Source organism: Tinamus guttatus, unplaced genomic scaffold (genome assembly GCF_059628265.1).
Source record: "Tinamus guttatus ecotype Peru unplaced genomic scaffold, ASM5962826v1 Tinamus_guttatus_pri_ptg000067l, whole genome shotgun sequence".
Classification (NCBI taxonomy): Eukaryota; Metazoa; Chordata; class Aves; order Tinamiformes; family Tinamidae; genus Tinamus; species Tinamus guttatus.
The window spans coordinates 1,493,170-1,517,711 of NW_028288601.1; the positions used below are offsets into that span (position 1 = coordinate 1,493,170).

Sequence of the window (24,542 nt, forward strand, 5' to 3'; positions counted from 1 at the left end):
TGGCTTTTTTTTCTGAAAAATCATGAAATTCACAGAAAAATGAAAGGACAATTCAAGCCAAAAGAGGATTCTTTTATCTTTTGTAAAATAGTTGCAATTTTAATGCAGAGAGTTTAAAAGCAATTGTGCTGTTGCTTCTTCAAGACAAATTCATTCTTACCTGACACTACCTCGATGCTTTTCCGCATACAAGACTCATCAGATGAGACTGCTGCAAGTGAAGGGGCTACAGCTTAAGTACACAAACTATCTCCAGCTTCCCTAGTTACTTTTCAATAGCAGCTGGTGCGAGAGCTTTGCAGAAAGCATAGATTGGAGTTGCATAGATGTTACCATTTCCCCTGTGTGGGAGTGATCTGGAATGATAGCCAGCTTGACTATTGCCAGCGATTCCTCTTGGGTAATATTATGTAACAGTTGGATCCTTGGCAGCAGGCCCGAAACAGGCTAGTAAATGAAATGTGGGATTAAGATTTTTTAAAAGTAAGAGGACCCTGATGTTGAGCCCAGTGGATATCAGGCATTACTGCAGTTTTCCACTACCCTGGACCAGACAGCCCTGCTGGAGGATGCAGCACAGTGCCTAAGGTGCTCCCAACGTGCAGCTCCTCACACCCAGACACACATCAACGTTCTGCCGGCCTCAGGAGGGGCTTCCGAAGAGCTTGGCTTGGACTAGCCGAGCACGCCGTGCACCAACCTACCATTAACCCTCTTACACCAAAATCACTTCTCAGAGCATTTCACACAAGCCCTTCTCTTAGAACTAGAAGGCTCTTAAGACCCTCTTTAAAGCCCTCTTCCCTCTCTACAGTTATGTTTATGTACTTTCAAAATGTATTTCATTCATCCTCAGCAGTACAAGGCCAACAAACGCTTTTCCCACAAAGGCATCGCCAAAAGCACGGGAGCACAGTCACTGCATCCGCGCCAGCCGGGCAGCGCGTACCAGGGAGTACCACTGAGCAGAGCACAGGAAATCACTGTACACATTTAGCTTTGTTCTCTGGTGTATTTTGGTAGGGATGCAGGCCCACATACGCTCAGAGGCAGCTTTTCCTGAGATATTTTTGAAATGACATGCTATATGCAACACGCACACCAAAAAGCAGCTGGAGACCTTAAAAAGCCATCTCAGCTTATTTTTAAATTTCAGCAATTGCTTTCAAGGGGAAGCAAAGTCCCAGGGCGTTAAGCATCAACAAATCAAAACAAAATGCTCGTTTCCAAGTTTTACCACTATATTTTTGGTAAACCTGAAGACAACTGTAACCTCAGGGGAGAAAATTCCAGGCACGGATCCACGCACCAGGTAAAGAAATCCCGAAATAGGATATTTAGAATAGAAACACATTGTGACAGTTGCTTTAGGCGATCACCACAGTCACACAGTTTACCCAGCACACAAGGCAATGGCACATTTGGTGAGTTTCGGCTGATTCAAGCCCACATTTTCCTTGCACACGGGTCCCGGCGCCCCAGCACCCGGCATTCCCACCGTTCTGCGCACCCGCAGAGCTGCGACCCCGGCCAGTTTTCCACGCAGGGAGCAGGTGCCTGACCTGCCCCACGGCAGGGCCAGGCCAGCGGCAGCCCTGCAGCAAGGTGGAGAGCGAGAGCAATTAGACCCGGCTCCGGGAAGAGGTGGGAGCACCGCGTTTAATCTGCCTGCCGATCAGCTTGAAGTGATCTCAAAACTACGCCCTGAAACTGCATGTTCGCTGGGAGAGATACTAGGCACTGCAGTAGATGTGCGAAACTGCCTTCCAGAAGATTACTCATTTTCTCCTCTTATTTTTCACCAACACCCTAAGAGGGTACTTACAGTAAGTCCCTGCACACTTCCGTTGTCAATCCAACAGTATTTCCAGCTATTTGGAAACATTATTGAAGATGCGCTGTGATCTTATCACTTGTGAGAACTGCTTCTGAGCGGATACTAATCCGGGAGACGTTTCCCGTTCCAGTTTTGCTGCAAGGAGCCACGCGGAACGCCGCTGCCGTTGGCTTCTCCCCACGCACGGCCTCAGCCGAGCTCCCCCAGCCCAGCTTGGGGTTAATCCTTACAACGCTGCTACAGATCAACCACGTAACTTGACTCTGTTTTCAAGAGCTTACACAGCTTCTACCCAAACCACCTCCAGACATGCTTCTCTACCCTGCAGCTGAACCAAGCCTCATTACTTTTGTTTGCAGATATTTCCTGCCTTCCCTCTGGTGCCCATCTGCCTCGCAGCACTGTTTTTCCTTCTCTTTCCCAAAGCCCAGTTTCAAGCCGCCTTCTTGGCAGATTCAGCTCACCACTGAAATTCCTTTCTGCTGCTTCACCCATTACACATGAAACATGGGCAACGCAGGCAATGAAAGGCAGAAGACGAACACGCGTCTTCCCGAGCGTAGTCAGCTCGCTGTCATCCCTCTCCCTCCTCTTCCTTCTCAGGATTCTCACTTGTTGATACATTAGAGATCCCTTCCAACCTCATCCATTCTGTGATTCTGTGATTAAGACTTAAAAGAAACAAAACAAAGCCAATATTTTTTGTTTGAATGAGTCGCCTTAAGGTTTAAGTTCCCCAGTGGTGTAGTAGTGACACACGTTATCACCAGGGTACAGAGGAGAAGCTGTCGATACTTAACTGAGCATCCGCTGCCGTTGCTCAAGGTTTTGCCTGCAGCAGTGTACTGGCACTAGAATACAAGCAAATCCATCTCCAGGTAGACCCAGCAAAGGATTTAGGAGTAGCATATCCATTTCCTTACTCACACTGGTTTTAACTACTCAAAATAGCATAGCTTGATTTGTCTTCAAGCATGAACATCAAGATGACGGGTCTTGACAGTAACTGTGTACGACAAAGACTTTCAAGAGAATATCATAACACCAATGTAATTTATTATTTGCCTACCTCCTTACCCATAACAACTTTTAAAGTATCATTTGTGATTTAGTGGAAGACCCTCCTCAGAGTCAAAGCAAACTCCAAAAAAACACAAAGTGTGATGCAATGCTTACACCACCATCCGTCTCACAGAAGCTTCTGGAGTTCTCAGGAGGCAAACAAAAAAAATCCACTTTAACTTCATTTGCTCTACGCCATGCCCCATAAGTCATATAGTTTTCCAGGAACTTATAGGATGAATTATGTCAGAAATAGATTCCCAGATCTTAAATATGCGTTAAAAGCAGTAAATTTAGGTAAAATTTTACAATTGCATAGAATTTAAGATTAGTAAGGTCAAATGAAGCTTGCTTAAACATATACTTCAATACAAAAACTAAAAAAAAGGTCTTGGAGAAAGCATCCGTCCATATGGACTGCAAAGAATATCCTATAGTTCAATCCATTCATAGTCCCCTTTTCAAACTAGGAATGATATTAAAGAAATTGTTTCAAGCCTACCTGGAGAGGGAGAAAGATGCATAACTGAGTTGAATTTATTGAGCTTCATGACAATATATAGCAGTACCAGATAGATTCACTAATATTTATAGTAAAGTTACCATTTCGTCCTGTTCATGACCCCCTTGGAGGATGAATCAGTTTTAACCTTAAAAGACAAAATTTACTTTTGTCTTAAAGATGGTTAACTTAATGTGGAACTTTATCATTATGATTACTTTTAAGGCCTTAGCAATAGTCATGATTTTAAGTATTTCTCTGTTTAAATAGCATGCAATCATTAATCAAGTATAAAGTTCATTAAATCATGGAACAGGAAGTAGTAGCTCATCTACCACTTTTTGACAATGCAAAGTCTCCTGTCCCTGGAGAATTCCTTGCACTCTACTTTTCTTCCCCATCCAGTTTATTTCTCCTCAAATAACAAAATCATTTCTTCAAGGTAAGATCACCTTGGGAGCTGAAAGAGCAGGAAAAAAAACACTTTTAAATTTGAAGAAATGGAGAAACCCGTTTCTCCGAGGTGTATGGTCCATTTATTCATCCAAGCTTGGAGAAGCCGCTATCACAGACATACGAGACGGAAGACCTCTTGTGCAACGTTTGCCCAAAGCATTCAGAACCCTCCTCCAAAGTCTGAGGTCTTGCTGCTAATTCTGAGGGCCTGCAGCACCAGCGCAGGGTTTTTTCTCCCTCTACTGCACTTGACCAGATACTCTCTTGAGGTATCACCGTTTTTTTCTGACTTTACTAAGGACTTCCCTGACGACTGCTGAGGCCAAAGCACGTGAACTTACCCGCTGCCAGACAAGCGACTCTTGCATGTTGATATAAAATACCCTAGCGATGGGTTGGTCATCACTTGCCTCAAAGCGTGAAGGTACCTGTGGAGATGCTGGATGGCAGCTTATCAGATGAGTTCTGCAAAGGCTCCCTGAAGCCTTAAGTCTTGGGGGCATGGTGAAGCCTTAAACACATGGCCCCCAGGAACAACCAGACAGGAAAAACCACCCCCACAAACCACCCTCCAGGCAGGGGTCCACAAAGCCCAAGGCACCTGTCTCAGGCACAACGGTCCAACAGCCCTGTCATGAGGTGCAGTGTCCAAAAAGCCATACTGGAAGCCAGGAAGGTGCATGAAAGAAAACTTGTTGTTTTCTCTCTAGCCTTTAAGTCCAACTAAGGTAAAGCAAGCTGAGAAAAGGGAAAAAAAAAAAAAAAAAAAAAAAAAAAAGGATGATGAGCTTTGCCTTTTCAGACTACTGGGCAAAGCCAAGCAGCAGATTGAAGAACCTGTGGAGTCTGGGTTGACCTACGTGTTTCTGGGTGCTGGGACAGGAGCCTGAGGAACAAGGGTTTGGGGAAAAGAGGCTTTAGCTTTAGATCACAGGGCACACAGACAGCACACCAGAATGTTCACTCAGATGGAGAATTTGGTCCTTTTTTAAGATTGATTTTCTTTTTTATCCTAAGACAAGCTCCAGAAACTCAGCATTCCTAGTTCGGAGAAACTGAGATTCCTCAAGTGCATGGTGACCAGAAACAATTACTGCAGTTCACGAACATCTGATAATACTTGCTTTGTTTTTCTTCTACAAAAATCAGTACGCTCCAAATACAAAACAGGCTTGATAAGCCTTTTTCATCTACATTACACATTTAACTAATAAAAACAATTTTAAATGCTGTTTTTGTTTGTTAATTGAATTCCAATTTCCATCCAAACCTAGCCGATGAAAATCAGAAGTGAAAAATTAATCAAGCAAATAAGAAAAGCACCATTCATCATTTCTAACAGAACGTGGAAAAAATACATTAACCAAAGCAAATGGTAAAAACCTAAACATTTGTTTAAATAGAAAGATATACTGTGTTAGTAAAGAACAGGGCAGTTGTGGTGGTACAGACTACACTAAGGCTTTCAGAAAGGTAACTAAAGTACAGATGTAAATCAAGATAAGTCAACTTAAATCAGATTTCCTGCCCGCTAATATAAATCATGATGAAAACAGTGATCTAAAATACAGTTGCAAGTTATTCCAGCCCATCGGAGGAAGCTAAGCAACTGCTTCTCCACACCAGCAGCTCAAGAATTTCAGGTCAGTCCAGCTCTTTCCCATAGCACCTTGGATTCACCTCCTTCCACGTCTCCTGCAAGTCCTAGTCCACCGACCTCCTCATCCCCTACCACCTGCCCTTAGCATAGCACTCCATACCAGCTGTTTCTTAAAGTAAATAACAATTCTTGCTTCCTAGGACCTACCCTGTTCCCAATCCTGTAGCTGCTGCTGCTGCCCCTGCCATGTGGCTCTCCTGCCCCTCCGTGGCACACGCATCGCCAGGAGCTGCCCCTCTCCCTAGCTCGTCCCTGCAGCCCAGCCGGTTTCCCCAGAGGAATTGCCCGCGAGCCCCCAGCCCCACAGCAAACCTCAGCACACAGCTGTGATTGCCGAGCTGCCAGAGTGCAAAGACACCCGAGCTCAGGCTCTTCCCACTCCTCAGGATACGCTCCGTGCCCCACGCTGAGGGCTGCTGCTTTACAGACCCAGAGGCAGCAGACTCCCAGCCAAGTGAATTTGCAGATCCACACTTCTTTCCGCAGAGGGTAGGAAGAGCTCCAGGGCCCAAGAGGTTGCCCCTGGGATAAGCTAGCCAAAACACTTCCTTCTGCCAAAGTCCAGGGCAGCAGTCCTGCCAATGCCCAGGGACTGCAGGTGAGGGGAGCTTTTCCCTTACCTGACGCGTCGTCAGAAGAGGAGCCTTCCTCATCTCCTCAGGCTGGCATGAGCAAGGAGAAAAGCTCTGAAGAACAACAGACATCTCTCCAGAGAGGGGCAGGCAAAAAAACGCCCCAAAGCACACGACATGGGGGAGGCAGAAACCGCGTTTTGGGAATTGATTTATTTTAAAAAGCAAACGGGGCTTTGCCGTCTCGGCTCTTCCCCCAGCCGAAGCTCTCGCAGCCGGGGCCGCCGGGCGCTCTGCCGGCGCGCGCGAGGCCGCGATCCCCCGCGCCGGGCTGCTCGGGGACGCCGGTCCCCGCGGCCCTCGCGTGAGCCCGGCCGCTCGCCCAGCGGCGCGCTTGCCTTCCAGGCGGGCTTGCCTTCCAGGCGGGCTTTTAAGCGTCTCCTCAGAACCTCTGCTCCATCAAATACATGTGGTTGGTAAACCCATTGCAACATTTGGGATAAGGCTGTAAATTTTTTAAAATCTTTGTACCCACTGAAGTAAATAGGATTTTGTGCCAGACTCCAGCGGGAGCAGAATCAGATCTTTCCTGTTTTCCAAGCCTGTTGTGCATCTCCAGTATATGTTTTCATTTACTCCAAATGCGCTGCAACTGAATTACCTTAGGATGAGACACTTATTTTAAGTTACGGAGTCATGTTATCCATTTCTAGCCAGCATCCATTTTTAGCAGTGAGGGAAATAATTCAAAACTATTTTAAGACTGCATGAAACCATCTCAGCCAATGCTTGGCCACAATCTAGCTTTTCTTTTTTAATAGATTTTTAATAGTAAGCAAATCCACTTTGTAAAGTGAAAAAAATAAGCCCAGTAACTGAGTGCATTAGAGAGCTCTCTTGCTGCTCTCCCCCTTCCCAGCACCCAGCAGCAGCACCACCAAGGCAAGGCAGATTTACATGGTTTTCCAAATGCCCCAAGTTTTGTCAGGAAGCCTCTACCAGACCCAAAGCCAAAATTTAAACCATGTTTTTGCTACGCAGTATGAAGAATTGTGCTGGCCTACAGCTACACTAAATGCTCTTATTTAGTTAGTAATAAAAGTTTGCAGCAAGGGGAAACCAGCATTAAGCCAAGTATCCTTGAAGACATTCCAGTAAGAGTCAACGCATTAATACAAAATAAGCTTTTGACATCAGTGAAAGAAATCCTAGTGTGTTCGTTTTCCAATACCAACACTAAATGTTTGAGCCCTCATGGGAAACAAGAGGCTCCTTAAGAAAAAGCTTGAAGTCCTGGTACGTGGGTCTCACGTGACACGTAGAGTGTTACAACATCCTTCCAAGCACCCCTGGGTCACCGCTCTGCACATCAGATAAAGCAGTGCTGCTGCCCCGACCCTCCAAGCCTCTCTGCTTCATCAGGGAGGGATCGTGCTGCCATGCCCAAGCCCGTTGCTGCGTTTCCTGCCCGTGCCCTCGCACGGGTGGCCGGGGCTCCTGGCAGCACCTGCGTCCCGTGCCCAGCTCCCCGGGCAGCTGGGACCAGAGGCCAGGGCTCTCCCTCGGTGCAAAACCACACCAGCACCCCGGGCAAAGCAGGGACGCGGCCTGCAGCAGGCAGGCTGGTGTCAGCCCCGAGCCTTCGGCGAGGAGCGAGGCCACCAGCCCCTTCTGCATTCCCAGCTCCGGGACGGCTGCCGCTCAGCACTGCAAACAGGAACAAACTCTGTTATTGCACAGTGACCGGGGACTCCTGGAAGGTTAGCAGCCGTCACTGCAGCTCTTGGCCCTGAGCTTCAATGCTTTTCATCACTGTCATCAGCTACCTGGCAGGCCAAGGGAATCTCCTCAAACTACTAGAAGTCTCTAACCCAGCTGCACCCATCAGAAGTGCTTCCAACACGAAAACCTAGCCAGGACTGGGGGGTGCAGAAATCTCGGAAGCGGGGAAGGAACGTTTCCTGGCAGGCTGCGCATAAGGCATCTCACAAGCAGGGACAGGTTTGACATATTTCTGAACATAGCATGAACTCTTTGTTTTTGCAAAATCTAATTAGCCACAGAGCCAAAAAAGCAATCTGCCACCGTTTATTCTGAATAGATGGCCAAGAAGCAGAAACGAGCGCAAGCTGCAGACTGTTAAGCTATTTAAGTAGGAATTTTGCCGGTCAGTCATGAGCAGTAAATGTAGGTATTTGGTGCTGCAATACTCTGCAACCACAAAAATATGAACATTTTGAAGCACTTCTGCTTAAGAGGTTGCGGCATTTACACAGAGCCACGCGGGTACCCCAGACTCCAGGCAGGCTGTCCGTGAAATCTGCGGTTGTGGAAAAGATACCCCGTCAATCTGGTTTATCAAGACTCTGCTCTCTGATTCCGTAGAAGCTGCGGGAGACAAAGGACCACACAATAAAACCCAACAGATTCTGAAACACAGAAAGGCCGCTTGTTTCTCGCCACACAAGATGGAGCCAGCTACAGCAGGGCAAAAAGGAGACTTGAACGACTTGTGTTACTGGCCTGAAGGAGGACAGCACCCTGTAGTAACTACCTGTTACTACCTGGTACATAAGGAATAAATTCCCCATTTAGTTTGACATTTGGAGGATGCCGAGCCTGACGGTTGGAGAACCCCAATGAAATCTCCTTCCTAACACAAAAACCTCAGAGCAAACACTTATTTCTTGCCCCAGGTCCCTACAAATGAACAAGTGTTCAGAACTGCAGCAAGGAAGATGTCTCTTTTTTAAAAGGCATATGTTATTGCTTGTCAGTGACACTACTTGCTTCATGACAGACTCAGAACCATGCAAAAAGCCATTAAAAACAGCTGAAGCCTTCAACACCCCAGGAAGAAAAATGCTAGCTGCCACTTTGCCCAGTCTTTGCCAAAGGACACACAGGGCCCCCTCCGTTCCTGCTCCGCACACCGGGGACCGCTCGGTCTCCAGGGACGGACGCGTTCCCGAGCGCTCCTGAAGGGAGCCCGGCCGTGTGGCACAGCCCGGGGGACCACAGAGACCTCAGAGCTGCTGGGGAAGATCCACGGCTGCCTCCAGGGAGCCCGACAGCCGCCCAGGGTCACGCGAGTTCTCGGGTGCAGGGATGTGCTGTTGATCAGCTTGGAAAACGAGGCAGGGCAGATGTCTGCAAGGTCCTGAGCTTACAGCATGAAAGCCTCATCAGCTGCCAACAGTTACTGCAGACAACGCTATCATCCTAGAGGGTCCTCCTCTGGATTTGTCGTGCTACACATGTATGATTTTCATTTTGCAGATATAAAACCATATTGCAAAAAAATGCTGCCAATCCTTCTTTAGCCCCCAAACCACATCCTCTTTTGGCTGTAGGACAGCTCCTCACAAGATCATCTACTGCATAACAAGCTAGCCAAATTAGGAGAAAGGCGCTACACAAAGGTATAGATGCACATACATTACCTCCCCCGGGTAGTTTAGACATAACAGGTGCATGAGCTAATCCTAACAAACCCAGATATCCAAAGGAACCCAACTCCACCAAGTAAGAGTCAAAGTACCTGGAAACATAGGACAGTTTTTCCTCTTCCTTGTCTCTCATCTATGCTCAGGGCATCAAATGAAGGCCCTCAATGAAGCAATTTTTCATTTTAAATTACTTTTCTTTCCTGCCAAAAGCACAATACAGTTATTTCTCCTATCACATCTATGCGATATAGAAGAACTCTTCTTTATTATTATTACTAAAGAAAAATATTGGAGGACAAAGAAGAAATCTCTCTTGACCACAACATCTTCTAAGGAGAAAGGTTTCCATTGGCATGTTCCTCACCTGCAACAAAAAGCCTTAAAAGACGGCAAAAAGAATAAAGGAAAGCAGCCTAGCAGCCTAGCTGTACAAAACTTCGTTTGTCATTGGAGAAAGGTAGTTTGATTTCTTGATTTTGTTTATTGTAGGAAATGACTTCTTTTTTCCTCCTCCTAGAAGCACCTATGCATACCACATACCTGGAAATTAACTGCGAGGCTAAGAAAAGGTTAGAAAAAAGGTGCATTTTGAGGGTGGAGTTCCAAGAGGCTACAGTGGGTGTGCAAAGAGACGGCCAGTACAGAAAGCAGTTCTGCTGCGAGTGGAGGAGCGGTGCTCGGCCTCAGCTGGTTTTCATGGCAATAGCTCAGCTACCTCTTACCGTACCGTACAGATGCAGGAGAACAGCTGGCACGACCTCCTTCTGTGGAGAAAAGCTACCCAGCTCCGCAGCTCTCGACACACCGGGGTGCATCCGTCGCACTACGGAGAGCCTCCAGCAAGAGGGTTAATTCCACTGCCCGCTTTCTGGGCGTTCAGGGACAGGAGGAGCTCCCTGCAGATCACCCTGCCCTCTGACTTGTGATCCCTGCTTTCTGACAGAATTAAGTGTAGTCATGCGCACAATTAAACAAAAGAAATTTCAATTACAAAAAATAAAGTGCAAACTACTTAACCCCGGTAGAACTACGGAGTGTTTTTAATCACATGGCTAAAGATAGTGGAGCTCTAATATCAGGATTTCTTGTTCATTTGGTTCTTTAAAATCTTTAGCTTTCCAGGATAATCAGCTTTTATTCTTGGGAGACATGCACTTTCAAATTCTCCCCGAATTTCAGAAGAGAGAAGGAACAAGTTCATCAAAGCGATTCTGAGCGGCAGAACACGACATCCAAAGAAATTTTTCTCGGATATTTTATACAGTTTTTGTGATGATGGATCTCATACACACCCCGCTTCGCTGCGAAGGTGCTCGCGGCTCCTGACAGTCGTTACCAGTGAGTGGAGTGCAGGCAGAGCAAGGAAAACCTGCTTGCAATTGTGTCACACTTGTAACACGCAAAAGCCAGGGCTGAGAAGGATTTGAAGATAAACAAAACACTTGTTTTCCAAGCCCAAAAGCAGTTTGACAAGATATAAGTTACAAAGAGGCCATCTACAAGCCCTTACTGTGGTTGCACAAGGATACGCGTTCAGAAAAGAGAAGATGGTGTTACCAGACTGCCAGGACTGTAAGAGCAAAATCAGGCCCATTTGACAGTGCCATGAATTTCTAACACTCAATATGCTTAAGAGCAGACACATTTTCTTAAGTCCTATTTTTCTCTTCCTGCCTTCAAAAATTCCAGCATTTCCCACGCATTCCCATTTGACTTTGTCCTCCCGAAAGACAGGTAACAGTTCTTGGATTTTGACAAGAGGAGACAGAAAAATCCAGCCATCTAAGCACTCAATATGCAATTCCGTTACATGCTTTTCAAGCGACTACATAAAATTCACACTTTAAACAAACAAGCTGGGAACCTGCGCTTGAGAATGAACTATAAAGCTGCGAGATCAAGACTTGTTGCTAGTGATGGATAAATAAGAGGTGTTATCCTTCTGTAGACACTGTCAGTCAGAGGCACCTGGGCACCAAGTGCCCATGTGCACACAGGCACATGGGCTGAACTAGGAGAGAGATGCCAAGGACACAGAGTGTCCTGTATGTCCATACTTTCCTGTATGTACTCTTGCCAGGATATAAAATGCAAGGCAATAACCAGCTTCTTCATTTCCTACTCCACCTCAAATCCACCCTGGTTGGGAATTCTGAAAAAGCAGGGAATTGGACAATTAATGAAGCAAACTGCATCTCACACCCTCAGTTCAACCAGTAAGTAATGAGACTTGGAAGTTACACACCAGTGTGAACCACGCTCTAGCTGGGCCCTGGAGAATGAGGTATCTCAGTCAAGCAGAAACTGCTCTCCTGAACGAGGCTCAGGCCACGGTGCTGCATCCAAAGCGAGGTTTGAGGAGATTCCAACACTGCCATCTCCTAAGTGTGTTACTGGCCTGTTCCTGAAGCCGTTGGAGGAAGAAGAGTGTTTGTGTTCTTGTTAAACATGCCCTGAGGTTTTGCAGGAAGAGAGGGAGAGAAAGAGATAGCATCCAGCTCACATAAACAGAGCTAAAACATATCAATTTACTTATTTCTTAGCTCTTGAAATAAGATGAATTGGACTGAGGAATGTATGCTTGACTAAAACTGGATAGATGGGGGTTCAGACATGTCACTGTAAGCACTGGCAATGCAAAATAATAACAATAATAATCATCATCATCCTGAATCTGCATTATTATTGCCTTTCCACCTGTACAAAAAGCAGTATCAAACACTCACCTCATAAGCTGACACCTCAAAGTTATTTGGGAACAAGTCCTGCACAAAGTCACAGCAGCAGCTTGTCCCTAAGAAAACAACACATGCAGAGGACCAGCCACACAAAGTCTTCTGCAAATGCCTAACCATGCACCTCTTCTGAGGCAAGGGAGAGCCACTTTAAAGATCATATTCTCCACAAAGGAAGCTCCACACACTCAGACACACGCGAAAAAAAGCTCTGGAGCCCTCAGGACAGCGCTGGGGTGTCCCAGGCACACTGGAGGGTTGGGAAATGCACAGTCACAGAAAGACGTCACCCAACACCAGGTGCCAAGAGTCCCTAGATAAACAGACACATGAAGCTGCAAAGAACACCCCTCAACTCAGACAACAGTCCAGGCAAGGCAGCACCAGAAACTCAGATTTGCCGCTGTCATCTGATTTCTGCTTACGCAAAGATCCACCTCTTCCATTATTTCCCTCCTCCAATAAAACAAGTTGCCTCACTTAGCATTTTCCTGCCCGGGATCCAGAGACATTGAATGTCTGAGAAATAGCTTCTCCCGTTACTCAGGCATCTGCCCTGCACTTGCCAAGGTCTGGCTTTTACCTGAGAAACCAGCCAGACCTGAACTAGAGGCTACCCACACATCTAGAGGGGTCTGGGGGACACCAGTGCCTCCACCCCAAGCTAGCAGGACAGCCTAGCTTGATTTTTTCTGCTCCTACAAACCACTGGAAGCATCAGAACTGCTACTGGAAAAGCGCAGAACCGGCCTCTTCCACACGAGGCAGAGGAACACGACCTGTCCAACCCCTGGGAATGAAAGTGCAGCTTGTTGCCATGCCAGAGGCAAGCACCAGCTGTGAAGGTAGCCAGCAGTGAAATACTTACTGCAGTTGCAGTTTGAACAGAGACTGCAGAGCACTGATCAAAAGCCATGAGTTCAAGAGGTTCTCAAGAGCTTGTACAGATCCCAGCAGATGGAGGGTTGGCCAGCCTCCTTTGTGAAAAAACAGAGCCCCAGGGTCACTTCAACACAGCTGCCACACTAAGGAACTCCGAAACAGCCAGCTTGCAGGCAAAAGGACACAACGTCTCCCCATGGCTTCTTCCTCAACATTTTCCCTAAGGCCTTCTTCCCATGAAGCTGGACACAGGAGGCTCCTTCCAAAATGTCTCATGTCCTCTCCTCAATCCCCCTTCCATGGTTGATCTTTAGCCTTCCAAGGCTGTTCTACCAGTCAGCCCTCTTCTCTCGCTCTATTTCTACATACCCTCTTTTAACACGGTCTAAAAATTGCTCTACTAGAGATAAATAACAGAAGAAAAACACAAGTTAACAGAACCCCACTTCATACACAGACAATATTTGCAAACTTTCAGGGAACACACTTATAAAACAAAAAGATATGAAAATCTTTTTTTCTTGGAAAATTGCCCACACCAAAGAAAGAGATCCACCCATACTTTTTCTTGCTTTCCTCTGCTCACAAGGGAAGGGCAGCTACTGAGAGTAATCTGAGGGGCTGACTTGCCTGAAGACCACAAAACCACCTGCTCCTTTCTAGACAGTCACATTCAAGTGAGAAAAGGTGAAAGTTTTAGCTGTTCGTGTATTTGCTTCAGAAGTCCTTCAGTTTGGTTCAGGAATTTTCTTGGCACCATCCTCAACTTCCAAAAGCCAAAGACTCCCTGCTATTAGTCACCACTTTTCCTTGTGTTTGCATGTTTGCTTATCGCACATCTGGACTATTTGGAACAAAGGAAAATGCTCAAAGGATTGAGAGAAAAGAAGGAACAAGAGCAAGAGAGAGTTTAGACTGATGGTCCTTCCAGCTGTAAAACTGCGATACTTTTTGAAAAGTTACACTTGCTTCTTGATGACTCTTTTCCAGATGCTGCCTCTGTCCTATTTCCAGAGGCCGGAAGCTGCCAGAGATCCTAGAGGGCTAAAAAAGGTGCATCTGTGGGGAGAGCAGTGCACTAACAGAGGGACAGACAAGAATAAGCCTGAAATTGCCAATTCAACGCTGTTTAGGTGCACATTTGAAGCGGAAGTGAGAAAGAACCGCAGCAAAAGAAACAACGAGAAAAGGAATGAAAATAAAGCAGCACGTGAGGAATAAGAGAGTGTAGGCTTACAGTGTAAGCTGCTCGAGAATAGGAAAGCAGGTTGCAAATTTGGAATAAAGAGGAAAGAAAAAGTTACACCTATCATTACCACCAGCGTAAATAAAGTTATATATGCTCAAACAAAACACTCACACTCCACTTCATCTTAAAAAAGAAGAAAAAAATAAATCAAGGCAATCCACTACTACAGATGGCATTGCTACCCAATACACTGAAGCAAAACCTCTATTATTTGGTTAGTTTAGTCTGCCATTCTAATTAGAGGGGAGGGGGTGGGCGGGAGGGAGGCATTTATTTGTCTTACACAGAGGCACTGTTATTAACAGTAAGATAACTGCCTATAAACACATTTCCATTGTGGTTTTCTTTGGAGTATTTTTTTCTGATAAAGCTACTATTATACTGAACATAGTTTATAATACGTTCATAACACCCAAGTTGTTCATTCCCACAAACGATGCTACGAGTGTGGAATTTTTCCTCATCCTTTCAATAACATTTTCTTGGCTTCTTCTTCTGGGAAAAATATTTAGGCAACAACTTCCCTTTAGTGCAATATATATAGGCCCACTTGAGTTATTTCATAAAGTTCAACATGCTGTGCTGCTTTTTCACTCTTCTAGTTCATGATGAATCTCAGATTTAGCTTTTTAGATGTTACTGTTGAGCAAAAGAGAAGGTAAAGTCAGTTGTACTAAAGTTGGTCACATTCTGCCATCCACTTGTTAGAGACCATGACCAGAAACAGAAGAGTGATGATAAAAAAAAAAAAAAAAAAAAAAAGTCGCCTTTCCTGGGCAATGAAACTTTTTTTCTGGAGCAGCAGAGCATCTTCTCTTCCTAGAAAAACACTGGACCTTTCAGTTAGAGCAAAATAGTTTGCGCTCTATAACAAAATGTTCATTTGTGGTTACACTGAGCAGTACTGGATCTGAAAGGGAGCCCACTGGGCTTCTTCACATATTTCTTAGAGAGTAATATGACAGATAAATCACAGCTTTCTGCAATCTATGTAATTCTAATTCTATGCATTTACCAGAACGGTTTTTCAAATAAGGCTTGTACATTTATAAAGCTATTACACTTAAACAAATGCTCTTTGTACACAGATCCCTGCTTTATGACCATAGAGCTGTTTGGTTTTGTTTCCCTCCCCGCCCCACTTCCAGATCAGCAGGAATACAACTACAGATTAGTATTTTATTATTAGCAAACTTCTAATAATTTTAAACTCCATTTTACATCTGATTTCTTGCTGTGAAAATGCAGGCTCTCTAGAGAACAGGATCTAACACTTCCCAAACAGCAGCAGTGTTCGGGTTAACAGCCCCATCCGCTAGCACGACCCGAGGGCGCCCTTACCCCAAACGGTGGGTACGAAGCAGCAGCAGCAGCTGAGGCGACGCTCACGGCGGGAGGTGGGATTCCTGAAGAAGAAGGTGGGAACAGACCCAAGGCATTCAGATTTAATCCAGGAATTAAATGTGCTTGAAGCTGCAATGGAAGAAGAGTTATTTAAGCTTTAAAATTCAGGTCATTAAGCATGATCAGAATCCTACTTGGCATAGGCTACTAGGGCCTTTTGAAAAGATGTAAGTATATTCTTTCAAAAAATTACTTGAAATCTCCTTTCCCCCAAGAACTCAACTTCAGCTTTATTCTCTAGACACAGACCAATAATATTAAAAATATGGCGTGGAAGGAAAGGCAGCTAGAAATCGCTTGCTGCACTTAATTAAGTGAAATGGAGCACAAGCTTGTGACAAGCAAACCAGGCAACAGGGCAACCTTTAGTTTCCACATTCAGAGTGAATAAAATTATCAGAGATAACCATCATTTTGGCTTTGTACTCAGAACCACCCAACAGCCCATAGAGGCAGAGAAACCTCATTCACAAGCCCTGATCTTTTGCATATCCCCTTCCATAACCTTTTCCTCCCTCCCATATCCTGTCTCAGAAAAAGATAAAGGGAAAAGATCCCCAGTGTGTGCTCTGGCAAAGCGTCAGCTCTGAAGTTGTGCAAAATTTTGCTGAAGCAAAAGCTCCCTGGGCTCTCAAACACATCACTGCAGATCCCCGTGCACTTTGGGCACTGCACGTTGTCTCACAGGAGGGGAGGGAGGGAGGGAAAAGTGGTGGGGAGAATACGTGGTCAGTACAGAAGCCCTAAGAAATGGGCATTTCCGAAAAAACATGGACTGATAGAAATTAAAATAATGATAATAATCCAGACTGATTCCTGACCATATCATTTGGTTCTATAGATGTAGACACACGAAGTGCTTTTCACAGCCTGTCAAAAATCTCAGCCATTTCCCAATGTGAGCTTGTAGTACTTCAGGGAGCTGATGAGGTGTGTTGCTTTTACTATATAATTTGCAATCATCTCTGAATAACTGAATGACTTTATCATCTTTATCAAGAAAAGCCCTTAATATAGCCTTCTTAAATTAAATAACCGAAAGCAGGAGTGTTCCATCCTCTGTATGTTATGCTTTTAACACCAAGAGACTGAAAATCACTGCTTAGAGGAACTTACACAAACTGCAGCACACAAACCACAATTATATATAAACACACATTCCTTTCAGGTTTCTGCAACAACAAAAAGTGAAATCCTCATTCATTTCTTCAATCTAAGTCAATTTCTCAGTTCCTCTACTTAAAGCAAAACAGAGGAAGCCTTCACTAAAAAAATAAATAAATTAAAAGGTAATAAAAATAAAGCCCATACCTAACCCCCAGGAATGACTACAGGAAGCAACTGACATTGCAACAGCGAAGTTACAGCTGGATATCAGAAATTTTCGCAACAAGAGCGGTCCAGGTAGCACAGGCTGCCTGGAGAGGCTGTGGAATTTCTGCCCCTGGTGATATTCAGGCCTGGAGAGAAAAGGCACTGAACAGCCCTGCTTGACTTTGAAACTGGCCCTGTTTTGAGCAAGCCCCTCACTGGTCCAGATGATATCCAAAGCTCCCTTACACCCAAGTTATTCCAAATGTGATTTCCAAAGAGGGGCCGTGCCATAAGACTACTCACATTCATAGCAGCAATATCATTTTCATAGGATTCCCTGATTTTCTTCATAATTTCTTCCTCAGCCTTGGCACAAGTTTCAATACTGCCTTTAACTGTAATGGTCCGTTCTGGATTATAGAGTGTCAAGTCCTGCAATCTACAGACAAAACAGAAACACAGTTAATTAGCAGGTAGCAGCCGTTCGCCCGGGTTTACCAGTTGAGAGTGATGACATCCCAATATGTCGGGTTTGCCCTCCAGACAGCGCACAAGCAGTTTACAACAGAGCTCACACAGAGTCCTCGGAGGATCCGGAGAAACTCTGCCCTTGCAGCAGGCTCCGAAACCACCACCCTGCGGATCAGCAGCGCATGGGGGAGACGGGCTTGGATGCAACACCTGGCCAGATGCTCCTCCAAAGGAACAAACCCTGCGCTGCCAGAGCAGGAGCTGTGAGGCAGCGAGCGCGTCAGCGCTGTGCTCCAACCAGCCCTGCTCACGTGGGACATGGAATAACGTGGATGTCCCAGAGCACAGGCCTGCAAGGCGCTTTCTTGCCCTGGGAACACCAGGGATTCCTGAAGGAAGGAGAGGAAAATGCCCGGGCCTCAGTGATGCTGCAGGAGAGCCTCCAAATCCTCCCCACGGGAGGAACGTAAAGCTGTGTGCAGTTCAGCATTTGCTGTGAAACACTAGTAAGGGCTTACAGAAAACAAAAGGACTACAGCATCAAAATCTAGTGCTTCCTCATGTAACAAATGCTGACCATTCCATGATAAGATGGAATAGACTGACTGGGAAACCATGACATATTCGTGAACTGAGAAAAGGTGAGTTGAGGAAGGAACTAAAAAAATCCTAAAAAACAGAAACAACAGCACAGAATGCAAGAGAAGTGAGAAAAGCCATGGCAGACAGGAAAGGGAGAAAATGCAGCATGCGAGTTTCCTTCTCTTTGCGTGGCAGAATGTGTGGCAACCTGCACGTCTCAGCCAGGCAGCAGCAAGCACGAAATGCATCCACAAAGCAATCCTGAAGTGTGCGAGCACTGAGGTACTACACCAGGAAGGAAAATGGTGGAAATCACCCCAAATAAGAGAGGGGAAAGCTTCCCAAATCAGCTGCCTTTAACTTTATGGGCAAGCTTATCAAAAGCCTAAACAAAGAGATTAGGAAAAAGACTAATTAGAAGAAGCAGAATCAGGGGCACATATGCTCTTTCATCTACTAGGTACCAACTGAATCAGGCAACTCCACGGAGTTATTTCAGTCACAGCACAAGCAGCACGATCTTGAGCCCCAAAATTTTAAATGTACAAAAACCATTAGCTTGTTAAATTAAAAATTGCTCTGCAAGAGCGCAGAAGCAATGTGTTAATTATGTCATTATCAATAAAGTTAATTGTCATGAAATGAAGACCATTACCCCATTTACTCTGTAAATATATATTTATATTTTTCCTTTAAGACATCATTAACAGTCTGTATATCGTTTGCATACAAAATATTTATGCCAATGTATTTAAGTGATCAGGCTTATCTTACAAAACTTTTCTTGAAATACACTTGCCATGTGGGTGATTTTTCCCCCAGTTGATCCACTTTTCTCCTTCCAACTATTTCTATCAACATTGACATACCTTCAAGAAGTCCTCAGTTTCTTTCATCTGATTCTGAATTTACTGTTTTTGAAGGATCTCATTCACTCCTGGCTTCTTTGCCTTCATTTGAGCTGTCTTCTGTGCTATGTATGGTTGTCATCTCCTTCATTTAATCCCATCTCTTCCTACACTGCCTTCCAAACTTGCTCCTTTCTGTAAGGCCTATATATTCCTTATTTTTCCCCTCCTGGCTAAAGCTAAAGTCCAGGCTCCTGACAAATACTTGGAAGCTTACACAAAGCGTTACTCAAAGCACATTGTTTTCTGAAGTTATCACTCCAAGGTAAGGCCAAGCTTTTCCAGAAAAGTTTTGTCTAATTAATGATTTTCCCCATACATTCTCCTTGATTTGCAGACACAATTTCCAGTAAAGGTGAAAACTTCTGCCCAATCCCAGCTAAATTTAATCAGTCTCAGGCATCTTTGCAAATCCACAGACCGAGAGCTATTACTTTGTAGCAGAAGACTACTCGACACATCCCCGTTTGGCTGCTAGAGGCCAACAGAGAAATGGACAGAATTACCATCAAAACACTCCTTTCAGCACTCACTCACTTTGTTTCCCTTCCCCTTGCTCAAAAGTCTAACTTACACCAGAAACTAATCATCACTAGTTTCACTCATTTTCACTTATAACTCAGAACTGATCCAGGCTTATAATCTAAAACACTCTTCCTTGTGTAGAATATGTTATATTAGAAATAGCAAGCATTTAAAATATAGTCTAACAGAGGTTTCACGTAGCCCACAGTGTTTTGGGAGTCACTCTTGACTGAATAACTCTTCTTTACAGGAAGACTTACCACTTACAGTGATTTAACTGAACTTAACAGTTTAGTTCAGAATATGGAACAGGACCTGTTACCACAAGCTTCAAAACCCCAATATTATTTTTATAAGAGCTTTATATCTGCATGCTCTACAGTGGCATTGCTGCCAGTTCAGACATCACACCGGAAGACTAAGCCACAAAACACTTACGGAGATATTGTGATTTTAGTATCCGTGTCCTGCTCAATTTTCTTCAGGTTTCGTCCTTCTTTGCCAATAAGTCGGCCAACAAAGTTGTTATGTGCCAATATCTTCAAGGGAATTTCTTCTGTACTGTAATGAAAGTTGCAACCGGTCAGAATGCTGGAGACCAGAGTAGAAACTTTTTTGAATACTACAGAGAAATTCTATTTGCCTACAAATATCACTCCCATTCACTTGCACCTGTTTAAATGAGATGCAGTGTGAATGCAACTGCAATGTGTATTTCAGCACAATCATCTAAAGATTCGCCATAACATATCTGCTAAATAAAAGCTTGGTGAAGCAGCAAAAGCCGTTGGTAAGGAAGTAATATTCCTTAGACATTCTGGGAAGGACTCACAGCTTGTTGTGCTCACTCTGATTAAAAGCAGCTAGTTATTCAAGAGACTTCAGGGTTGGCTCCAGTTCTCCTCAGCATCACAGCCAATCAATGGCTGGAAATGTAGAGAGGTGCTGGGGCTGGTTAAGCAAGTATGTGGTCACTAAAAGCAAGTCTTGGTTCTTGCACCTCGTTAAATTTGGCTAATAGCAGCAAAGAGTCACTTCACAGCAGACTTTAAAGACTACATCTCTGAATGCAGTCAGCAAGAGCTCAGAATTTTGAATCCCTTCACAAGGAAATGCCTTTTACTCACAATTTAGTATCTTGAGCTTCCTTTTGCATGATCTCCATAATAATTTTACAAGCTGTTGAGCAGCCTTCAGGAGTTGAGTGGATGGTAATTGGTTTCTCAGCAGCACCTGCATTCTCTTTACGATGAATATCAATTCTTGAAAGAAAGAAAAACACTAGTTGTAACCAGGAATTGTACAGTGATTCTTGCATATTTCCAAGTCTAACAACAAAAAATGGAAATAATAATGACCACATTTAAGTGGTTTCAGTTCATGAAATACCAAATTATTTAAAATTTACCTAAATATTATTTTATTTTATGAAGAACTTCCACCTATCCTGATTTTAGCAGCTAAACCCCACCTTTGTGGACACTGGGATATCACCTTTCCCCCCATCCCAAATTCCATCAAGACTTTTAGAGGAGGCAATAGACCATCTCTAATACACCACTGAGGACAACATTTCAAATTTCCCCAGTATTCCTGAAGTTCATCACCAGTCTCATCACCCCACTAATAACCAATACACTGGTAATGACTGTTCGGGTAGGGTACAATGACAGTCTTGTCTCACCCTGGCTTTTGTAACCACCTCACTAGCAGAGTTCCCTAGCGCTCCATTAGCTAGTAGTGTAGCAGGACTTATATTCATCCCCAAAATCGTGTCCTATGCTTCTAAAGCCTGAAGTTGGTCCTGCCATTCCGTCCCTTCTAGCTCTGCTCTCTGTCTTCTACCAGCCTTGATCTACCCCCTAAGCTTGCAAAGCTTCAGAAATTTAACAGGATTAATCATGGCCTGCAGCAAGACGTTGCTCTGGGTACTATTGGGCCCTCCTCATACCTGCAGGACACGCGCCTTCCACTTCTGCTTTTTCCTTTCTCCCCTCATTCCCCACTGCCAACCAAAGCTCTTTCCCAGAGTTAACAGCTATCTTAGCTGCTCTTTAATAAGCCCCTTGATTTTTCCAGTTCTTTCTGATGTTGAGAATTCATTTTGTTTCATAATGCAGCACTTCGTGAGAAGCCCAAAGCACCTTTTGGTGTTGAGAAGGAGATGAGGTTTTTCATGCCCCAGTACAACAAAACCACCATCCGTGAAGTCCCAGATCTGTGCAGACAGCAACCTGCAATTGCTCCTGTCCTAGTCAGCCTGCTTTTAGGAGACAAGCACTTTCCACGTGCCAATCTTCCAGGTCTTTTCTAGGTCAAGAATTAGAAGCTTCAGGTATCACCTGAAAATTGATTTCCTATAGGCAAACTACAACCAAGTCTTGTCAGGACACCACAAATCTCTTAGATCAGTGCCATTAAGACGCAGCAAACACTCTCCTGGGTCATCATGTGCTGACGAGAGGGTGAAAGCAGCCACACAGCAATGCTGCTTTGAAAAAGGAGCACCCCCATCCCTACCGGCACCCTGACAAGGGGAGCTGCAGCCCCTCGCAGCTCCCACGCAGCCGCCCTGCACCGGTGCCTGGCGCTGCTGACAGAAGATTTCAGAGCTCCCGGGGTGTCCTGCTCAGCGGGATCCCACCCTCCCTCTGTGTTGGTGCTTATTTCTTCCCTAGGGGCTGGGACTCGCTGCAAACCTTCTCCTTCTGCACCCCTGGACCCCACTGCTCTAAGCTGCTCAGCTCACTTGGCAGTTTGCTTTTTGCCCTCTGTGCATTTTCTTAACTCCTATTTTGCTCCAGTTCTGCAACTCCACAGCAATTAGCTTATTCAGCAGAAATACATAGGGGTGAGGTGCAACCAGCAGGGAGTGAAGACATTAAAGTTTTGCCCCCACCAGCTCAAAGCATTTATAAGTCATAATGATGCTCTGAGCTAAACTCAAGCTGGATCAAGCACCCGTGGTGCAGGTATGTCCCCTCCGCAGAGCCCGGCAGTACAGCCCATGCAGTTTCCCTCTGCGCTGCATTCGTGCCTCCATCCCCGAGCTCTCCTGCAGCCAGCGCCTCGCTGCTGGCCATCCAACACATCAGGCAATGAGCCGGGCGCACCCGCTGGATCCCAGCACGGAGCACGCATGTGCTCTCCAGAAAGGACACGTCATGGAAGCAGAAGCACTTCCCAGGGGCCGTTTTTGTGACAGGAGGACAGACAGACATCAGATCTCTCCCCACAATCAAGATCATTTTACTAGCAAATTTTTCCAATGGGCCCTGGTTTAAGTAAATATTCTAGATTGAGAGGGTAGGTGCGGGGGGAAAAAGAACCCCCATATCACCACAAGGCTCTTATTGTCTCCTAGCAAACTATGCTTGCAAAGTTCACCCCAACTGGAAAAACTGTGCTCCAAAATATCAAGATGGAAAACAAAGAAACAAGCAACACACAAAACAAAAGAAAAAAGCTACACAAGACACCTGACAAAGCCGACACAGTCGGCCATATTTACATTCCTAAGGCAAGATGTTTCCCAATGGTGAGGGGTCCTCCAGCAAAAGAAGACAGCATGATTCTGTGGTCTCTAGAGCCCTTCTTACCCATGCAGAGGCCAGGCAGAAACTCTGCCTTTACATGAAACACAAGGGCAGAGCCCTGGAGGTCACAAGAGCCGGTTCGGAGGAACGACCTACTTGGACTGCGTCTGCTTGGTGATGTTCCTGATGGTGGCTCCTTCCTTGCCGATGATGGCTCCGACGAACTGCGTGGGGACCAGCATGCGCAGCGGGACGTCCGACTGCGGCTTCTGCCTGGCGCCGGCTCCCGGCGAGCCCTGCCTGGCGGGGCCGCGCGCGCCGAACCCGCGGCGGCCCTGCGCGTGCGGCTGCGGCGCCTGCTGCGCCGCCATCTCGTCGGGGATGTAGGCAACCTTCAACGAGTAGTTTTCCAGCTGAAACCCGTTCAGTTTTTCTATTGCTCTGTGTGTTTGCAGAGGGAAGGGAAGGGGAGAGAAAGAAAAAGAAAATAATCACACATGAGACCTTAGGAAATGGAAAATCTCTCAGGTGTAGCCTTCTTCGTGTCCTAAATTTTATGACAAAGCCAAAAATTTGTTCCTAGATGAAAACTTCCATTCACATTTCTTCAAAAAGATTTAGATTACACATCTTTTTTTTCCTTTTTTGTTAAGCTGTCTGTATTAGGACTGCTTGCTCCGGGCTTCTCCGCGCTTAAAAGGTTTTGCCAGCACAACCCTATCAGCGAAACCCACGGGAGACGCAGCTCATACCCTCCAAAGCGTTCTCCTGCCCATTTAATTTAAACCACTTTCCCAAATAGAATTAAAGCTGCACCAGAGGGAAAGGGTTTTTTCGCTGGTATCCCAGCACCTACCTCCGGGTTTTTGCCAGCGCAGCTCCGGGCTGGACCTCTCCTAATAAGCAATTTAGCTGCGACAGTGGGAAACACAGCTCCCACTCGGCCCTTCGTGGGAAATAAGGTGCCGCGAGGCAGCCACCGGCACTGGGCACATTGAGCGGGGCTGGAACGCTGCACACCTCACCAGCCACTGCTGCCCAGGAGGCAGAGACATCCCGGGCAGGAGAAAGGACAGAAAGACTCCAAAAGAGGCCCTTTAAACACACCAGGGTGTTCCACTGAACCCAGCGCGCTGGGCTCCTCCAGAAGGGACAGACTTCTGAACGACACGAGGACTTGCTCTCACAAACTGCACGGAATCAATCAGCACAAAGATCCAGGAGCTACCGGAGTAACTACATTGCCTGCAGTCTGCTGGTCAGGCAGGAGCACAAACTGGTGTCTCTGTCCAAGAAAGGCATTCTGAGTTTTGTTAAGTGTCACGTTATTTAGATGGTCAGCACGGTGCTACTCTGACACCACCAAAACAGATACTGATTTGGGACTATTTGCGAATG

At 45.5% G+C, this 24,542-nt stretch overlaps 1 protein-coding gene across 1 annotated transcript in view; it reads right to left on the reverse strand.

The window, feature by feature from the left end:
• Positions 1 to 24,542, reverse strand: part of IGF2BP3 (insulin like growth factor 2 mRNA binding protein 3) — a 102,346-nt gene that overhangs the window by 9,723 nt on the left and 68,081 nt on the right. Inside the window, exons 7-11 of the mRNA XM_088519701.1 lie at positions 23,301 to 23,585; positions 20,736 to 20,870; positions 20,047 to 20,169; positions 17,426 to 17,561; positions 15,746 to 15,877 (exon numbers count right to left, since the gene is read on the reverse strand). Of these exons, the coding sequence (XP_088375827.1) occupies positions 15,746 to 15,877; positions 17,426 to 17,561; positions 20,047 to 20,169; positions 20,736 to 20,870; positions 23,301 to 23,585 (811 nt within the window). The remainder of the gene's footprint in view (positions 1 to 15,745; positions 15,878 to 17,425; positions 17,562 to 20,046; positions 20,170 to 20,735; positions 20,871 to 23,300; positions 23,586 to 24,542) is intronic.